Source organism: Melospiza melodia, chromosome 28, assembly GCF_035770615.1.
Source record: "Melospiza melodia melodia isolate bMelMel2 chromosome 28, bMelMel2.pri, whole genome shotgun sequence".
Taxonomy (NCBI): domain Eukaryota; kingdom Metazoa; phylum Chordata; class Aves; order Passeriformes; family Passerellidae; genus Melospiza; species Melospiza melodia.
Window position 1 is genome coordinate 4,497,540 of NC_086221.1, and position 19,989 is coordinate 4,517,528.

Here is a 19,989-nt window from a genome sequence, read left to right on the forward strand (position 1 = left end):
GAACACACACACCCAACGCGAGAGGGACTCGATGGGGGCAGAAAAAAAAGAGGACAAAATATATATATGTACATACAAACAACAACCCACCCGCCATGGAGGACGGTTGGGAGCAGTTGTTGCCCAGGGTGGCAGATTGGGGGTGGTTTGGGTGCCAGGGGGTTTTTTTGGCCTTATTTTGTTGCTGCCCAAGCACCTGGGTCGTGCCGATTGTGAAAGGGAGTCACGGCGGGTTGGGAAAGGGAGTGGAGGGGGGGCAGCTGGGGTTGGTAGCTCTGCTGGGGAGATGCCAAAAAACCAAAACAAAACACGTTTTCATTTTGTCTGCACCAGCCTGGGCGCAGGCGAGCGCGGGAGAGAGGGAGGGAGAGGGAGGCGCACGCCAACAGAAAGCTGCCGTGCTCAGACGCGGGCCTGCGGCCACGTCCCTCCGCAGCCGCCCCAGCAGCCGTTCCCGCTCCCTCGTCCCCCTCTCCCTGCCCACCCGGCTTCGCCTGCCAAGTCCGAGTTGGCACGGCTCCCCCGGCTGCACCGAACAAAGCCGTCACCCATCCCCGAGCCGGAGCTGACAGTAAGCAAAGTGACAGGCGCATCTTCCGCATGTTAATCCAAACGGCAAGAAGGCGAGCGAGCTGCGGAGGCCCCCCCCGTGCCATGCACACACACCCCCCCCGCCACCGAGCCACCCACCCCACCCTTGGCACCCGACAGCCCCGGTGGCCTCGTGCGGGGATGGCGAGGCCCCCGCCGGCGGGAGCACCGAAGGCTCCTCGTCGGCGAGGCTTAAATCGAGCCGAAGCCCCGCTCGGCGGGCAAACGAGGCCACTCGGCATCTGCTGTACCTGTTCCCGCTGCCTTCATCTCGCCTTGGAACCGTGACAAGAGCGCACTCGCCTCTGGTGGGCTCTCAAAGCCGCGGGTCTGTAACCCTTTGCAGGAAGTTGGCACCGATCCCAGGTAGGACTTTACTCCCCGGCTCTCGCTCTCTCCCCCCACCTCCGCCTCCTGCTCCCTCCCCTCCGCTCCCCCACCCATCCTGTCCCTTGGGCCCCTCTTGCGTCCCCCAAAACACCACCCGGCCCCCGTTCCCCCTGCGCTGCTCACCCGCCTCGTTGGCCGGGGGTAGCGTGGGTGGCGGCCGACGGCTGCTGGGCGCCCACTGAGCCCTCGTGCCCACCGCCCTTGCTCACATACCCTGGAAGGATGACCTGGGCAAGACAGAGAACAAGAACTTCCTGCTCTGGCTCCCTAAAACGCCTGTTTCCACGCAGGGGTTAGGCAGCGCGGCGAGACGGGGGGAGCTGGGAGGAGGTTTGGGGGTTTGTCGTCATTGAACCAGGCTTTTTTTCTTTTCCTCTTTTTTTTTTTTTGGCTTTTTTCTTCTTTTTTTCCCCTTTTTTTTAGTCTTTTTTCTATTTTTTCCTGCCTTTTTCCCTTTTTTTTATGTCTTTTTTTTTTTGAAACATATATTTTTGCCCTGCAGTCCAAACCCAACGTGAAGGGAAAGGAAGGGAAGAGAAATCAAATGGGAAGAGAATAGCTCCAAGTCGGTAGGACAATGCACGGGAAACGGGGAGATTAGCGTAGCTCTCAAAATCCATCACGCCCGCCCCGTTTCTGAACCGTTCGCCCCCGCGCCTCGTCTTTTTTAATTCTCCCAGCTCCTGAATTATTCCAGTCCACGAGCGGGAGGGGAGCGAACAGTCCGGAGTCCCTCAGAGCTGCCAAGAGCATTGCAACAGGAAAGAAAGGAAGCGGGAGAGGGAGAGCCAGGCAGAGCCCTCACAATCGAGCAGCGAGAAGAGCAAGGAAAAATTAACATCCAATTAGTGCCGTGTTTAACGAGGGAGACAGAGGCGGCTGTTGTTTTATTGCCCTGTTCTTTTCAGGCGCATCTGACAGGCAGCAGGGAAGGCACCCCTGCTCTGAGTGACGTCATCATATTTTATTTTTTAATTATTCTCCCCCCCCTCCCCCGTCTTTCCTCCTCTAAGTTTTGCACAGATGATCTCGGCAACTCGGCCAGAGAAATTTGGGACTTTCTCACATTCAAGCCACCGTCTGCCCCCCTCCACCTCCAGCCTCCCCCCATCCACCGACAGCAACCCCGGAAAAACAACAGCGCCAACCCACCCCAAAGTCTTTGTTCTTCCAAAAACAAAAGGAAAAAAAAGGAGGGAAGAAAAACAATCAGCGTTGGGATGAGAGCTGGAGGAGGTTTCTCCGCGTGCGCGTCCGAGTGTGTGCGTGCGGCGGTCGGTCCCTCTCCCGTCCCTCTCCCCAGACGCTCGCTCGCCTTGTAAAACTTTGCTGCATGTGACGCTGCTCCGGCCTCCTCTGGCAGCCTGACAAGAGCCGCCCGGCCGCAGAGCGCAGGCGGCTTTTCAGGGAGGGAGAAACTCCATTCTGAGGGATGGGAGCGTTCACATGTCTGCAGCGAGGGGCAGCGCCTCGAGCCAGGGCCGCAGCCAGGGCAATGCCCACCCTCGCCACGCCTGCCCAGCCTGGGGTCACAGCAGGGGGAGAAGGGACAAGTTTAAAGCTGGGGAGACTTTTCCCCTCGTGTTTCTCCCCTGGGATGGGGAGTTGTAAGTGCCGGCACGTTGCGAGTGCCGAGGGAGGTGTGCAGGGGTCACGGTGGCTGCAGGGAAAGGAGTCTGACCTTGTGCTGACTTTGTGCTGCCACCTCTTCCCCAAAAGACTCAGATCCCCTCAGGGTGGGATGAAACATCACCAGCTCCCCCTGGGAGCACTGCCCAGCTCAGTTTAGGGGGATTTGAGGGAGTTTACCCTAAAAAACCCACAGCAGGCAAGCAGGAGCATGGAAAGCAGCTTTCCCACCTCGTTCCCATCCTCTTACCAGCCGTGAGTGATGGACGGGGCTGTCCCTGTCAGCGTGGCAGGTCAGGTGGCTGTGCCGAGCTTTGCTCCTGTGCTCTTTGTGGCCTCTTCTCCTTGTTTCCAGACGGGATTTCCCTTATCCAGGGGGGAATCCACGAGGACCTGGCTCCTCTGTAATCCCCTATTTCAAATGAAGGCCATCCCAGGGGATGGGGCTGTGTGAAGACAGGGACAGGTCCAGGGCCACCACGCTGCTGGTCCAGTCCAAGTCCCCACCCTGAGCATTTCCTGGCACCAGCCAGCCCCACCACCCCGGCAGCAGGATCTCCTCTGTGAGGGTTATTATTTTTTTACATATATATATTTTTTTTTTTAAGGAATTATTTGCCTACGTGGAGCTCGGCGCTGCGGGAGAACAGAGCAAACAGCGTTATCGAGGGCAGCTGTGCCACAGGGCACTTCCTCATGCGTGGCTGCAAGATGGGGCCCTCCATGGCTGCAGGGGAGGGAAGGCTGGCAGCCCCTGCCCTTCCCACTGACCAGACACCAGGGAGACACCAGGCACCATCCAGGCATCGGGAGGGCTCTCTGGGATGTTCCCTCCCGGCTCCAGGGCAGGAGAGCGGCACGGCCAGGAGGGGTTTGGACTGGACTGAAGGGTCTCCAGCAGGACGGCTCTGCAGGGGAGAGGATGGAACATTGGCTCTGAGCTCAGCTGCACTTCCCTGGGCACAAAGGCTCATCTTGCTGCTTTCCACATCCTGCCAGACTCGAGCATCCATGCCCAGCAGAGACACAGCCCAGCCTTGACCTGAGATTCCCTCTCCTGGCTGCTGTCGCTGCCTCCCTTCTCCCCCAGGCAGCTGGGAGCAGATGAGGCCAAAGTCCCAGCAATCTCAGCTCTCCACTGGAGGCTGATAAACGGTGTGGGCACAGAACAGCAGCAATCCCCACCCAGCCTGGCTTTGTGCAGGAGGGAGAGTCAATATTTAAACCAGAGGCTGCTTCCTGGGCAGACAGGAGGACAAACCCCCGGCTCCATCCTGGGCGCCAGACCCAAACCTCCTCCTCCACCCCTTCATTTGTTCTCCCAACCACATGTTCCACCCTGGATCCCCTCTCCTGTGGGAATGGGGCCCCATTCCCTTCACCTGAGCACCAGCTGCAGGGCCAAGCACTGACTAATGGACAGCAATTTAAGGGAGAGGGATGCCCAGCCAGTGTTTGGGTTGTCTCCTTGCCTGCTTTTTGTGCAGACATTTGTCCTTGTTGTCCCTCAAATAAAAATTGTCCTGAGGCCTCTCAAATGAAGGACAGGACAAGAAGAATAGGGGGATAGAAAGAGGAGGTGAGGAAATATTCAATCATCCTAAGAATGGCAGCCCCTTGCTTCAAAGTAAGGCAGTGCAGTGAAAGCTTTGAAACCTGGTTTTCATTTAAATTGAGCAAAACCTACAGTCAACTGTTGGGTTTTCAGCCAAGTTTGTGGGCCCTGATGAACTGGGCAGAAATTACTGGCAGGATGCATCCACTGGTGCAGCTTTAGGTAAATCCCTTAGGTAAATTCCTTAGGTAAACTCCTCAAAGGACAGGAAATAGCACTTTTCCCTGCAGGGGCTGCAGTCAGGCTGTGCAGAGGCTGCAGGAGGTTTGACAGGCATGTGAGCAGCAGAAGGTGGCTTTAATTTGGAGGGCAAAGGTTCCTGAGCAGGTGCTGTGTGACCTGGCAGGTGCAATGCCCTGTGTGGGAGCAGGTCATAAAACAAGGTGGTTAAAGGGAAGGATGGAGCTGTGAGGGGGAAGATGGAATGGCTGAGCCCACCTCACCAGTCTGAGAGCAGCAAAGGGTCTCCATCGCCACTTTCCAGAAGACCTCAGGGTCAATTTTAACTCCAAAAACCTAATTTCAAATATATTGCTTCAAGCAGCCAAGACCTCTGCTGCCTCCACCCTCATTGCAGTTTGCTCAGCCTAAATATGCCCACTTTCCATGGAGGTGAGGAAAATCGGGGGGGATCTGAGTTTTAAACAGCTGGTTTAGCCCCTGATTTGTAGAGAAGACCAAAGGAAGTGCCTGTCTTAAACAGAAACTTTCCCTGAGGGAATACATTATACAAGGAAAAAAAAAAAATCACACAAAAAAAAATCACAGAAAAACCCCCAAAAAACCAAACCACCCAATAGTTGTTTTATAACTGTATTTTGGAGCATAATTAAATCCTCTTTGAAATCATCTGTGGTGTTAGGGAACAGGTCCATGCATTATTTAACTGTAACACAAACTGGGAGCGAGGGAGGACAGACAGGACTGACTTCACCACACTGAAGGGAGCTGGGTGGGGGCTGCCACTCCCTGCACACACCAGCACTGTCCTGCAAGCCTGCACACACCAGCACTGTCCTGCAACTCTGCACACACACCAGCACTGTCCTGCAAGCCTGCACACACACCAGCACTGTCCTGCAACTCTGCACACACCAGCACTGTCCTGCACACACACCAGCACTGTCCTGCAACTCTGCACACACCAGCACTGTCCTGCAAGGCTGCACACACACCAGCACTGTCCTGCACACACCAGCACTGTCCTGCAAGGCTGCACACACCAGCACTGTCCTGCAACTCGGCACACACACCAGCACTGTCCTGCAAGCCTGCACACACACCCGCACTGTCCTGCAACTCTGCACACACCAGCACTGTCCTGCACACACCCGCACTGTCCTGCAACTCTGCACACACCAGCACTGTCCTGCACACACCAGCACTGTCCTGCAACCCTGCACACACACCAGCACTGTCCTGCAACTCTGCACACACACCAGCACTGTCCTGCAAGCCTGCACACACACCAGCACTGTCCTGCAACCCTGCACACACACCAGCACTGTCCTGCAACCCTGCACACACACCAGCACTGTCCTGCAACTCTGCACACACACCAGCACTGTCCTGCAAGCCTGCACACACACCAGCACTGTCCTGCAAGCCTGCACACACAGCACTGTCCTGCAAGGCTGCACACACACCAGCACTGTCCTGCAAGGCTGCACACACACCAGCACTGTCCTGCAAGGCTGCACACACCAGCACTGTCCTGCAAGCCTGCACACACACCAGCACTGTCCTGCAAGCCTGCACACACACCAGCACTGTCCTGCAACTCTGCACACACATCAGCACTGTCCTGCAAGGCTGCACACACACCAGCACTGTCCTGCAACTCTGCACACACACCAGCACTGTCCTGCAAGGCTGCACACACCAGCACTGTCCTGCAACCCTGCACACACACCAGCACTGTCCTGCAACCCTGCACACACACCAGCACTGTCCTGCACACACCAGCACTGTCCTGCAACCCTGCACACACCAGCACTGTCCTGCAAGCCTGCACACACACCAGCACTGTCCTGCAACTCTGCACACACACCAGCACTGTCCTGCAAGCCTGCCAGGGGTGTGCATCGACCCTGCCTGCTGGAGAAAAGCCCCCTGTGATGGCAGGTCCCCAGAGGACCAGGATGAGATGTGACCCCTCATGGGAACCTGCTCAAGCATTGCTAAACCTCTTCCCAGGAGGGCAGCATCACCTTTGTGCAAAAGACTGCTTTGTGGGGAAGTGAAATGGGGGAAATCTGCCTGGCTGCCATCACAGCACAGACTGGTGCAAAGAAAGTCTTGTCTGGGGAGCTGAGCATCAATCCTGCCCTGGTGAGCTCTGCTACACACAGAGCCATGCTCCACTGACACCAGGAGCCTTCAACTCTGATGCCTCAGCAGCCTTTGGCCAGCTCAAGGTGCATGCCTTCATTGCAGACAGCCCTGGATGGCTGCCCCTGCTGCAGGAGAGCCCTTTGTGAGCAGCTCTCAGATCCCAGCAGCTCCATTTCCATCAGCAACAGGAGCAGGAGCTGGGAGATGCCCCTCAGTGCAGCCAAGCCAGTCCAACCCAGCACCCACTGTGTGCAGGCTGCCTGCCCAGCCCACAGCCCTGCTGGGTGTCCCCAAACACAGCCCATTCCATTCCATGAGTGTATCCTGTGTGCAGGCTGCCCTCCCAGCCCACAGCCCTGCTGGCTGTACCCAACACAGCCCATTCCATGACTGAAATCCTGCCCAAAGCAGCACCACTGGCAGCACATGTCCCTTCCCAAGGGCTCTCTTCAGTGTCCACATCCCATCACTGCCCTGAGCTGGGCTGGACCTGTCTCTTTGGGACTCTGCTGTTCCTTGCAGTGGGATCTGTTTCCCTTCCCTGTTTTGATCCTATAATTTCATTTTCATGCCCGTGGGAGGTGGGATGTTCCTGGGTGATCAGGTACCCTCAAACCTTGAATATGGATGCCAGGTTGATCTTGCCCAGGATGAGCTACCTGCCAGGCCAAGGTGCTCTCTCCAGAAAGGATGAGGCAGGAGCTGTCACCTGGCATAACCTTCCCAGGGAGGTGACCTTGGATCTCCTGCTGCTTATCAGCTCAGGCAGAACAAAGCAGTCTTTTGTCCCTGTAGCTCATGGCTGGCTCCTTTAGTACCTGGGCATTTTCTGGATTCCTGAACTTCCCCAGCAACTCCAGGGCTACAGCCTGGACTAAAGAGACAACAGCTTTCTGCTCTCTCTGCTATACACCCCAGTTGAGACAGCCACGAGGATGGAGCTTTGGTGCAGCTGGAGCCTGAGCCAGATGTCCAGAAGTCTGTTCCTGGTCCTGCTGGAGGAGGTGTCAGTTCTGGCACCATGGACTTTGGATCAGAAAATAGAAATGTACAGATATCGAGACAAGCTGGGGGTTTCTTGAGGAGTCCAGGCTGATGAGCTGTCCCTGCCGAGGTGTCAGTCCATGGGGAAGGAGGCTGGGATGGGCGCCCTGCGGAACAGGAGGCTGGAGCCACGGAACAGCTGCCCCTGAGGAGGAGAGCCCGGGGTCAGGGCAGCCTCAGACCTGCCCAGGGAGCTGCAGCTGCTTCAGCAGGGCCCCACTCCATGCCCATGGCAGGGCTGCAAGGCTGGGCAAAGTGAGGTTCCAGCCCTGTGGGTGCTGAGGTGAGCATTTCCTCCAGGGGTGACATGCAGAGGGGCACAGACTCTGCTGTGTGAAATGCACGGGATAGAAGCTCACAGGCTGCAAGCTTGGGGTGTGCAAGGGGCACAGCAGCACTGCCATGCTGGTATCTGTGCCACAACTGGAGGGACAAAAGCAGGCTACAGAGCACAGCAGCACTGCCAGGGTGGTACCAGTGCCACAACTGGAGGGACAAAAGCAGGTTACAGAGCACAGCAGCACTGCCATGCTGGTACCAGTGCCACAACTGGAGGGATAGAAGCAGGTTACAGAGCACAGCAGCACTGCCATGCTGGTACCAGTGTCACAACTGGAGGGATAGAAGCAGGCTACAGAGCACAGCAAGGATGCAGCACAGGCACTTTTGGGGAACGCTGGAGACTTGGGAAAGGAGCAGAGGGAGCCCAAAGGCCCGTGTGTGCCCTGCTCCCTCACCTGAGCACTGAGGTACCTCCAGCAGTGGATCCAGGATGCAAAGGCAGGAGCGTAGGGAGGGAGGCCGGCGCGCAACCTGCACGGCAACAGGGAACGGCTGAGGTGGATGTGTCACCTTACCCGCACAGGTAACAAAAGAGCAGCAGGAGGTGTGAACGAGGACACGGGGACAGTGTCCACACCGGGCTGGCAGCCAAGTGACAGCTCGTTATTTACAATGCAGCAGATCTGTAATTTAATTACCCCTGGAGTGCACAAACAAGGAGCGTTACCTGGAGACTTTGAGAGTCCAGGACCGTATCTACACTTTCAAAAGCCAGCAGATACTGAGAAAACACGGCACCAGACTCGGATCCCGTTCCCATGAGCAAAAAAAAATGCAGAAGACTTGCAGCAGTGCGATTGGGAAGGCAAGCTTGGTCCTGCTCCTGTCTGCTGCCATAAGAGCTCTGCTTCCCTCGTGCTGCTCCCTGGAGCCAGCACTGTCCCTTTGATCCCTGTGCCTCCTGCTCAGCTCAGACCACCACAACTCTCCCGATTTCTCACCACCTGAGCTTTTCTGCTGCTCGTGTCTGTGCCCTCTGATCTAAAATTATAAGCAACCTGGGAGAGGAAACGAGCCAGCTCTGCGAGGTGCCACAGAGTTTACGGGGCTGGAGGAAAGCTTTACGGTCGTTAGCAGCCCATTCAGACAACAAGGGGCTGCAAGAAAGGAAAAGAAAAGCTTTAGATCTCAGTGTGAAGGACATACCCGCAGTTGTTCACTGCCATGAGATCTCCCACGAGGAGGAACGGGTAGGTCAGCATGCTCACAGCGATCTGAAAGCACAGAAAAGCAGCAGCCTCTCTAAAGCTCCCCATGTCAAAAACGCTATTTCCAGCTTTTGCATGTTAGCAGAATTATCCTTGGATAAGGGATGTCATGTACAGAGCGGCCTGTGTCCCCAGGGCAGGAGCTCTGAGCCCAGAGGTGGCAGGAGGAGGGGAAAGGACACAGCAGCTCCTACATACCCCCATCACGAACTTGGTGTAGCTCCGGATCACCGAGGCCTGGCTGAACTGCAGAGAGAAACCAAAGGCGTTGTGGAGCAGGGGATGACACCAGGCTGGCACTGTCACTGTGTGACACCCCCTGAGCCTGAGGTGAGGGGCAGGGGAGGAGGCAGAAAGCAACAGAGAGCAGCTGCATTCCAGCTGAGAGTCTGGGAAGGCATTTGGGGAACTGTGATCCCCCAAAGGTGAAGCACAGCCCTGAGCAGACACAGAGCCCCCAGCACTCTCACAGGGATGTCCCCAAAGCCTGGGGTCTGTACTAAGTCAGCCCCTGCTCCCCAGGAATCCCTCCCCACTGCAGCTGCTTGCTCCAGACCCCAAGCCCTCCCTCGGGCACTTCCACTCACGTTGTCGTCCACAGCGTAGGTGTTGATGAAGTGAGCCAGGAGGTTGCAGCACCAGAGGAAGATGACATCCCCCAGGACGTGAGGGACTAACCCACTGCAAGGGCAAAAAGAGGGTGTGAGGTGCAGGAGGGTCCCAGTGGCACCTCCTGAGATGCCCAGCCCTCCTTCCCTCCACCAGCTCAGAGGAACTCCACTCCCCCTAAATGGAATTTCTGCTTTGGGAGGAAGGGAAAAGGGAAATTTCAGGGAAGAGCTCTCTCAGCCTTCAAACTTGGTACTACATGTGCTGCTCTGGCTGAATTTTTTGGGATGTTTTTTGGGCATGATTCAATTCCCCTTGTTCCATCCCAAATCTTCTTGGCCCAGCTCCTGCTGAGAAACCCAAGTGAGACACAGATGAAGTGGTTTCCATTTCTGAACATGCTCTTTTGGATGCACAATGAGAAGTTCATCTCTTTGTGGAATCTCTCTCCTTTTAGAAATCAAAATGAGAGGGGTTATTCCTGCACAACCTGCTCCACTGAGAAATGGGAGTAACTGGGGGAACACTGATTTTCCCCAGTCCCTGCTACCCCAGGAGCAGAGTTCTTTGGTTAATGCCTCCCACTGAAACACTGGAGCTCCCAGCAGCACCAGCACTGCCAGCTTTTGCAGATAACAGCACTAAAACTTTAACAAAATATTCCAGAGGGTTTCTCCAGTTTTCTCTGCTGCAGCAGTGCAGGGTTTCCTGCTTTTGCAGGGGTTGTTCCACTGCAAAAGGATCCAGGTGTGTGTCAAACCTGTGTTTCACCAGCAGATGTGGTCAGCTCTGAAAAGAAGCCTGTCAAGAGCCACAGGAGTGTTTGCTGAGCTGCAAAGAGCCCCCTCCAGGCACGTTAATCTGAGTCTTTTGTTTCTTTCCAAACACCACCATGCTGCCTCCTCAGAGCAAAGGACCAGTTTGTTTCCTGCTGTGGTTGCTGCAGCACCAAAGCAGCAGCTGGGACTGGTTTTGGGAACAACCTGAGCATTGTTAAGGCCCCAGCAGCCCTGGGGATGCAGCTGAGGTCTCAGGGGCCAGGCACAGCAGAAACCTTCAGCAGAAAATTCCCTGGCTTCAAAGATGTGATACATGAGAGCAGCAGACAGGACAAAGAAATCAAAGCTCTCTGGCCCCAAAGAGATGTTCTGCTTTGTGTTTGGCTTTCAGCCTTTGTAAAAAATCCATCCTTTCTCTAACTCAAAGTTAAGTCTGAAGCTCCTGAGCTGCTGCAGATACAACAGAGCCTAATAAATTCCAGAAGCAAAGGGCTGGGCCAGGGCAGCCCCAGAAGGAAAACCTCACCCAACTGTTGAGAGGGAGTCAGACTGTTTATTCCACTTCCAATAAGGATCCCATCCCTTTCTCCCCTCCAAAGTAATGACAGCTGCTGGCCCTGAGCTGATGACTGGAAACCAGGGGTCTGAGAGCTGCAGAAAATAACTAAAAAAAAGCCAACAAGCCAAAGGCATCAGCCCTGAAAACCCCTCCTGGAATTCCAGCACTGCCTTTACTACTATTGACATAAAAAAAGTGAGTGCTGCAATTCTCACACCTGCTGAGATGTCCAAGATCTGAACTGGGAATATCTTTGGAAGATGATGAAAAGCTGGAACAGCAGCAGGCAGAGGAGGAAGCCTCAATGATGTACAACAATGTGACCCAACAGCAGAAACCCCAGTGCAAGGGACCTGGGACAAGCCAAGTTTGAACTGACCATGCCCAGCAGCTTTGGAGCTCAGGGAACACCTCCCTGGGCTGGCAGGAGCCTGCTGCAGATATGAGGGGAAGGGAGATAAACCCATCCTTGCAAAGTCTTTATCTCCAGCCAGGCACACACCCAGAGAGTGTGAGAGAGAGACTCAGAGAGTGTGTGCCACTGTTATAAGGCCATGAGAAACAAGTGCCCTGCCATGATTTTAGGGCAGTGGATGTGCTGGGATTGCACCAGGGCTCAGAGGAGAAAATCAGCAGTTTGGCCCTTCAGATGCAGTTTGTGCTCCCCTCACAGCAGTGGGATTTCCTAACAGGGTTGTAGAGCATGTAGAACTTCAGAGCCCTCCTGAGACAACTGGGGTTGTGTTAAAGCCTTTCCTGAGAACCATTAAGTTTCATTAGGCCACCAGCAGTGTTTATTTTATGTGGATGGAAGGGAATGTGGTGGCTTCTTTCAATCACTTCCTGGGAGGTGGAGGGTTGTCAGCAGCCATGCCCCACTCACAGGGACCATCCTGTATTTAGTGGAGCAGATTTGGAGCTGCACAGCTCAGCTGAGAAGCTGTGGGCTGCCAAAGGAAGAAGCAGTGACCCTCAATGGGTGCAGATCCCTGGCCATCTCCCCTCGGGGAAGGACAGGGTGAGACCCCTTGTGATTCTTTCCCTCTTCCTGATGCATTCAGGTTTCATCTGGAGGCCCATATTTTGTGAGTGCAGAGCCAAAGGCATCCTGGAAACCCCTACTGAAATTCCAGAGCTGCCTTTACTATTATTGACATAATAAATTGAGTTATCTCCCCACCACGAGCAGAGACAGCAGGTGGTTCTGTTTTATGTAGATGTGAAAAAGAAAGGCAGGAAGCATTAATTAAGGGTTCAAGCAAAAAGGTGTCCACTAAACTTCCATTTCAGTGATGCACCAATTTGCCAGGCTCTGAAAGCAGCTGGAAACATCTTTCAGCTCCTCCTGGTCCAGGCACCACCACATTCCAGCCACACAGGTAAACCTGCTCATTACAAGCACCCACGGCGCTCTGCAGAGCAATTTGCTGCTTATCCAGGGCCTGGCTTTCATTTCAACAAGGGAACTTATTGTTGCACTCGATCTTGGGGCCTGTTGCACAAATAATGCTTTAAATGGCCCTTCACTGAAACACAAAGAAGCACCAAGGGAAAAAGAAAGATAAGAAAAAACACAGCTTGCTCTGGGCTCTGAAGGTTTGATTGAAGATAAGATCTGGGGCAAACTTAATGGTCAACCTGGAGTGCTGTCAAAGGCACAGATTTAACTGTGGGAGTCCCTTGGTCAGACAAGGTTTCAGCTCAGTGTGACTCCAGGTGGGGGTGGCAGAGCTGCCAGCAGAGCCATCAGTGCCTTCAGGCTACGGGAGAAGGTATTTAAACAACAATTCACTTACACAAAGAATCCCAGGATCCCTTCTTCCTTAAATATCCTGCCAATGGCACTGAACACACCGCTGCCAAGAAAGGAAAAGAGCTGTGAGTGTGCAGAGTGGTTCCACCTCTGCTCTGTGCAGCTTCACATGCATCCTGCAGCCCTCAACCATCATTCCAGCAGCTCGTTCTGCCTGTTCTCCTCACACCAGGCAGGTTTGAGGAAAGGAAGGTCGTGTCTGTGCCCTGCCAGTCTGCAGTGACACCAGCAGAACAAGCTGCACACAACTGTCCAGTGCTGAAGGCACAGGAGCTCTGTGAGGCTTTGTGAGTGGGTACAGGTGTTGTGTGATATGGGTTGATTTGGATGATTCTAAGCCCAAGAACCCTGTCTGCCTTTGGGAACTCGAGCTGGCTGTTGTGGGCTGGCTGCAATCCTGTCTAGTGTGCCTCCACATTGCTCCACAGGCAGTTCTGCCCTGCAGAGAGGCAGCTGGTACTGCAAAAGGCCTGGAAAATTTTTACAGACTAAGCAGGGCTGCAGCAAAGCTTTGTGTTACCCACTCTGCCTCCCTGCTGCCTTCCCTTTCCATTAATAGGCAAAGGAAAAAAGAAGGAGACTCAGCAAGGGGTGACACAGCCTCAAACAGGCACAAGGTGGGACAGAGGCACATCAGGGACAGAGCCCAGCCTTCCACATCCCTTCAAGCCCCAGTCACCCACCCTCTAAGCACAGCTCAGATTCACTTTTCAGCCTCTCAAGGCTCCTGGATAACCCTATTCCCATGGCATGGGAGGCACCATTAAGTTCCATTAGGCCACCAGCAGTGTTTATTCCATGTGGATGGAAGGGAATGTGGTGGCTTCTTCCAGATCACTTCCCTGGGTTGTGAGCAGCCTGCTCCACTCACAGCCATGCCCCACCCACAGGGACCATCCCAGAACATCCTGTATTTGATCTGGGGTCAGTACCTGGCACTCCTGACCCTAAGCACAGCTCAGATTAACTTTTCAGCCTCTCAAGCCTCCTGGATAACCCTATCCCCCATGGCATGGGAGGCACCATTAAGTTCCATTAGGCCACCAGCAGTGTTTATTCCATGTGGATGGAAGGGAATGTGGCAGCTTTTTCCAGACCACTTCCCTGGGAGGTGGAGGGTTGTGAGCAGCCTGCTCCACTCACAGCCATGCCCCACTCACAGGGACCATCCCAGAGCACCCTATATTTGATCTGGAATCAGTACCTGGCATTCCAGAGCCTCCCCAGGTGCAGCCACTCACCTGTATTTGACTTCCCGGCCCACGAACTGGACCATGCAGCGCATGGAGATCACTGGGAGGAAAGAAACACAGGGCTGATAGACAAACAAATCCACTTTGGGTTGTACTGGATGTCAAGGGAAATGAAACATGACCCTTCTGCTCTCCCTCAACTCACAGCATCTCCAGCTCCTCTCAGTGGTCATCAGCACTGCAAGACTCATTAGAAACTGGGGCCTTTCCTGAGCCTGTAAGTGGTGGGAAGGATTTCAGAGGATCACAGAGAGGTTTGGGTTGGAAGGGATCTGTCAAGTCCCTAACTTTTTCCAAAAGATCTATCTTTTCCCAAACTCCCTGGCATAGGCAGGGACACCTTCCACTGTCCTAGGCTGCTCCAAGTCCTGTCCAGCCTGGCCTTGGACACTTCCAGGCATGGGGCAGCCACAGCTTCTCTGTGCCAAGGCCTCCCCACCCTCACAGAGAAGATTTATTCCCAAAATCCCATCTAACCCAGCTCTCCAGCAGTGGGAAGCCATTCCCTGTGTCCTGTGCCTCCATGCCCTCGTCCAAAGTCCCTCTCCAGCTCTCTTGGAGCACCTTTAGGCACTGGAAAGCTGCTACTGGCCCTAACCCCAAGGGGATCTCTAGGACAAGGTCCTGGATGAGTGGCAAGAGAGAAACTCTTGCTCAGCTGTGTTTGTGCCTGAAGGCAAACCCCAGCATCAGCCTGATATGATAGAGAAGTATAAGAACCATCCCCCTGAGTGTGCAGGGTTTGGGGTGATGCCCAGCCTGGAGGGAGCTGCCAGCCAGGGCACAGGACTCACCGTGCAGGGGGTGTGACACAACCCGGGACACACACTGCATCATCATCTCGTGGGATGTCTGGGAAGGGAGGAGAAAATACTGTGAGAAAAGCTGTGTGCTCCCCCTGCTCCCTCTCCCTCACACATTTTGGGTCTCTCTTTTGAGATCTGTTCTTGTGGTGAACCTCTGCTCCTGTGAATTATTTAATGGATTGACACAGAATGGCCACTAAACTGACAGACAAACAAATCCACAAATTCCTCACCACAAAACTTCTCACTCCAGTTTCTCTCCAAGTGATCTCATCCACGTCCCCAGGGATGTCCCCAGCCACTCATGAATGGGCAATATCTACTTCTCACCTCTCTGACCACTTTCCTAAGTGAAGTTTTCACATCATCCTTGTTAGACACGTGCTCCATGTCTTCCAGTGGAAAAGCCTGAGTGGAGAGGGAAGCGACATGCTCAGAACTGATGGAGATGCTGACCCACAATGTCTGAGGATGGGAGAAACTACAAAAAACTGTGCTCTAGACTCTAGATGCAAAGGCAAGACAAACAGGCAAGAAAAAAACACAGGAGAAGAAAGGATGGAAAGTAAAACAGAGGAATAGAGGAGTCACAAAACTGCAGACAGAGGATACAAGGTACAGGGATGCCAAAGCAAATTAAAATGGTTTATAAATTAAAAAATGCTTTGAGGATGGGTGTATCAGTCCTCCTGTGCAGCTCTTGCTGCAGTAGCACTGCCCCTGCAGGTGATTAATGGAGAGAAGCTGACCTTTACCTTCTTCACACTCCCCCTGGTGATGGTTGATAAAGTGCTTGAGATGAGGCGAGGGGTGAGGCCACGGAAGAGGCCTCTCTTCCCATCCACTTCCACGATGTGTCTGGCTGGGAGGGACAACACCAGGGTGCTGTCAGCAGGGGAGGGGACATGGAGAGCACCCCAAACACCCCCAGGGCTCAGCTGAAACCACACCAGGCTCAGCTCAGCACTCCATGGCCCCACAGTAAGTGATTCATTGTACAGTCCTAAAGAAACTTCTCACTGGAGGACAAGAATTCTTACTCTGCCATCTGGCTAATCTGGAAGGACAGCTGCAATATTTTGGGCTATTTTTTGTCTTTTTGATGGTTTTGCTCACCTGAAAGGGCTCCAAGGCAGTTTGGACTTAACCAGGCAGGGGGGATCATCCCATGTGCTCTGTGCTGTCACCTCCTCCCTCCACCCCAGGAGGGTTCATATGGATCTCACAAACCCACGTTCAGTTCCTGCCCCACCACCTCCTCCCAGGCAAACTTCCTCAGGTCTCCAGTTGCAAAAAAAGCCCAGAGATCCCATTTCTCCCACATATAACAAGGTTGGATAGAACCCACTGTGTGCTGGTGGCTACTGACTGCTCCTGTCCCTGTTCTGTGCTGTTCAAACAAAGCCAGGCAGGCTCTGCACCTCTCCATCACCCAACACTGCCCATATCTCTGGAAATTGCATCTTCCAATCTTCCCAGGGCAGCACTGGAGCATTTCCAGCACTGGGTGTCCCAGGATGGGCTTCCAGGGCTCTCATCCTGCTCCTGTGCTGGTTCCACCCCATGGGCACCACTGGCAGATTTTGGGATTGGCCCAGCTCAGCTGCCAGGACAGTGCATTCCCCTTCCACACAGCAAACCTGCTGTGACAGCAGGTCACAAAGTATTCACCCACCTCTCCCATGCTGCTCCACCCACAAAAGAGGAAATTACTGATTTTCTTTCCTTCTAAATATATTACCTGCCCTTTTCTTGGTATTTCTGTCCCTTTTTAGGGCTCCATCTATAACACAAATGAGCAGGGCAGGGGGCAGGTTATTCCAGGGCTGTTTTGGAGCAGAAGGAAAGTATTTTGCAACCTCCAAAACACACAAAAACCTCCTGCAACAAACCTACAGCACCTAAAAGCCCCCAAACCCCTCCACCATGGTGCAAACCCAGAGCAATGTGCCACAGGAACACGATGCAGCACCAACACCCCCAGCAAGAGGTACATGAATGTGACAGCCTTGCAAGGAGTTGTGGTGGTTTATGCCTCACTGGAGCCTCAGGATGATCCCGAGGGGATGTGGGAGTGCTGCTGGGGTCAGCTCAGGCTGCCTGGCAGCTCCCAGCCCTGACTCCAGCAGGGCAGGACCTCGTGCTGGCAGGGAGGGACAGTCACTCACCGTAGGTGAAGAAGCCAGGCAGGTACAGGACCTTCCTCCCCAGCACATTTCTGCCAATGGTTGGAGGTAGTGGCTCGTGGCCAACCTGAGAGAGAAAGCTCGTGAGCAGATCTCTGTTCTGGTGTTCCCAAAGTCCCTGGGATGAACAGGACTGATCCCAGTATCCCCCCATCACTCTCAGACACTCCTTTCCCCTTCTTATGGGGTGCCTAGGTTACAGAGAGTCCTCCACCCTCCAATTTTAGGAGCTCCCTGTTACTGAGAGGGTTTTGAGGTTTCCTATCCCTTCTTATATGGCAGGCCCCATGGCAGAGGGGTAATTTTATAGGGGTTCCCAGATTGCTGGGTGTCCCCATTCCCTGTCATAGGAGGGATCCCAATGCCCCACTACAAAGGAGCCCCCACTGTATGGTGTCCCCTATTCCCTATACATGGTGCCCCTATTGTAGAAGGCATCCTCACCCTCCTATTATATGGGACCCCATTTTTATATGGGTCCACCAGTGTATAGGGGACCCCATTCCCTTACATATGGGGCATTCATAATGGGGGGGGGGATCCCTCATAATGGGGGGGCTGCATGTACAGTGACCCCCAGGGCAGGGAGTCCTCCACAGTGGCACGAACCAGGAATCCACTCCCACCTGTGACAGTGGGGTCCCAATCCCCCATCCCACACAGGGACTGCACCCCGTTACATTACCCATGGGGGTCCCCCATTCTACAGGTGCCCAAAACCTCCACAGGGGCACAAACCAGGAATCCACTCCCACCTGTGACAGTGGGGTCTCAATCCCCCATCCCACACAGGGGTCCCCCATTCTATAGGTGCCCCCCATTCTGTAGACACCCCCATTGCACAGGGGGTCCCACTGTAATGGGGGGCTGTACATACCATGTATATAACCCTAGCACATGGGGGTTTCCATGGGGGCACTGCAGGAATCCAGTGCCCCCATGGAAATCCAATACATCTCCTCCCGTTATAGTGGGGTCCCGATCCCCCGTTACCCACAGGGACCCGACCCCATTAATAACACCGAGGTCTCGATGTCCCGTTACCCACTGGGACCCCATCCCATTAATTACACCGAGGTCCCGATGCCCTGTTACCCACAGGGACCCGACCCCATTAATTACACCGGGGTCCCGATGCCCCGTTACCCACAGGGACCCCATCCCATTAATTACACCGGGGTCCCGATGCCCCGTTACCCACTGGGACCCCACTCCATAAAGTCCACCGGGGTCCCGATGCTCTGTTACCCACTGGGACCCCACCCCGTAATTACACTGAGGTCTCCCCGTCCTATAGGTGCCCCCCATCCTATAGGTGCCCCCACCGCACAGGGGGCCCCGTTATACCGGGTAGGGCAGCACAAACAGTGACCCCCCCAGCGCACGGAGGCCTCTATAGGAGCACTATCCACAAATCCTCCCGTTATCCCGGATTCACCCCTCCCGTTACACACCACACCGTCCCCCCCCCCAAAGCGGACCTGCACAAGCAGCTTGACGTAGAGCAGGGGGTGGCTGGCGGCGGCGAGCCCCGCGCCCAGCAGCACGAACAGGCCCTCGGCGCCCTCAGGCCCCGCCGCGTCCGCCGCGCTCCCGCCAGGCGGCGACAGCGGCCCCGGGGGCAGCGCCGCCATGGCCGCCATGGCTCGCGCGTCACCGGCCGCCACCACCGCGCCGCGGGCCGGGGGGGGAACCGCGGAACCATTGAGGGGCGGGAGGAACCACTGAGGGGCGGGGGGAGCCCGGCGTGAGGGGAGGCGATGGCGGCGGCGGGAAAGAGGAGAGGGCGCGGAAAATGGAGAAGGGGTCTAGGGATTTGGGGAGTTGGGTGTGAGTGACTGACGGGGATTGTGAGCACAAGGGAGAGGGGAGAGATAAAAGATAAATGGAGTTAAAGGGGAAGGGAAGGGAAGGGAAGGGAAGGGAAGGGAAGGGAAGGGAAGGGAAGGGAAGGGAAGGGAAGGGAAGGGAAGGGAAGGGAAGGGAAGGGAAGGGAAGGGAAAAAAGGGGGAGGGGAGAAGAGAAGAGAAAAGAGAAGAGAAGAGAAGAGAAGAGAAGAGAAGAGAAGAGAAGAGAAGAGAAGAGAAGAGAAGAGAAGAGAAGAGAAGAGAAGAGAGAAGAGAAGGATAATTTTAAAAGACCCAAAAAAATACCAGGAAAGGAAAAGAGAAATAAAGGAAAGCAGATCTCCAGTGCTGGTTCCGTCACTGGTCTGCCTGACCCTCCTGGGGCACAAGTTCTGGGATGGGTTTCTCACTTGCCGTGCACATTGGATCTCATACACAGTGCACTGTCTTAGACCTTTCTGGAAAAATATTGCCCTATGTCCACATGGTCCCTTCTCCAGCCACATCTTGTTCTGTCTCGCGGTTATCACCGACAATCCTCGTCTGTTGTTACCAGCAGTCCTTGGCTGGCCCCACAGCCATGCAGCTCTGGGTGTTTGGGGCAGACACACCAGCCCTGGCTGGGCACCAGGGTCCTGCCAGCCCACTCCAGCCATCCAGACTGTCCAGACTCCCACCCTGGTGGGACACTCAGAACCCAGGAAATCCCTCTGGCTGCCCTGGAGGGCTCCAGCCCCTGCCCAGGGGGCTCAGAGAGCTTGGCACAGAGCCCGAGACCCCCGTGCCTTTGATTTAGAAAACAATTATCAACCTTATTTACAAGTGATGAAAGTTTAAGTAGAATGATATTGAATTTATCACAGGGTGAAAAATAGATTTTTGGGGTTTTTAGAATGGGGGTTCAGGGGGCAAGATGGAGGGATCTAGGTGTGTTGTCCAGCCTTTCTGCTTCTTCTTGGCCTCCATCTTCTGCTGTGATGGTGG

The 19,989-nt window shown here is 54.6% G+C and overlaps 1 protein-coding gene and 1 long non-coding RNA gene across 2 annotated transcripts; one reads left to right on the top strand and one right to left on the bottom strand.

Annotated features, from left to right (window-relative positions):
* The first annotated feature begins 448 nt into the window (after window positions 1-448).
* LOC134430452 (uncharacterized) lies at window positions 449-5,074 on the top strand. Its single transcript, XR_010030822.1, has 2 exons — window positions 449-957; window positions 3,219-5,074. It is a non-coding gene; the product is annotated as an uncharacterized LOC134430452 (long non-coding RNA).
* A 944-nt stretch (window positions 5,075-6,018) lies between these two features.
* On the bottom strand, window positions 6,019-18,801 carry MTCH1 (mitochondrial carrier 1). The gene is made up of 12 exons (XM_063178143.1): window positions 18,640-18,801; window positions 17,141-17,225; window positions 15,728-15,834; window positions 15,303-15,380; window positions 14,961-15,018; window positions 14,155-14,206; window positions 12,897-12,956; window positions 9,741-9,834; window positions 9,352-9,399; window positions 9,092-9,159; window positions 8,341-8,416; window positions 6,019-7,748 (listed from the first exon to the last, which is right to left on the bottom strand). Exons 1-12 carry the CDS (start codon window positions 18,799-18,801, stop codon window positions 7,677-7,679), a joined length of 960 nt encoding a protein of 319 aa, XP_063034213.1. The 3' UTR covers window positions 6,019-7,676.
* Window positions 18,802-19,989: the final 1,188 nt, after the last annotated feature.

Excerpts from the sequence above, each read along its gene's own strand:
- MTCH1 (XM_063178143.1), bottom strand. The coding sequence starts at position 18,801 with ATGGCGGCCATGGCGGCGCTGCCCCCGGGGCCGCTGTCGCCGCCTGGC. Across the intron at positions 9,160-9,351 it reads ACACCAAGTTCGTGATGGGG|ATCGCTGTGAGCATGCTGAC; the intron begins GTATGTAGGAGC and ends CTGTGCTTTCAG. Across the intron at positions 7,749-8,340 it reads GGAGGTACCTCAGTGCTCAG|GGGCAGCTGTTCCGTGGCTC; the intron begins GTGAGGGAGCAG and ends TCTCCTCCTCAG.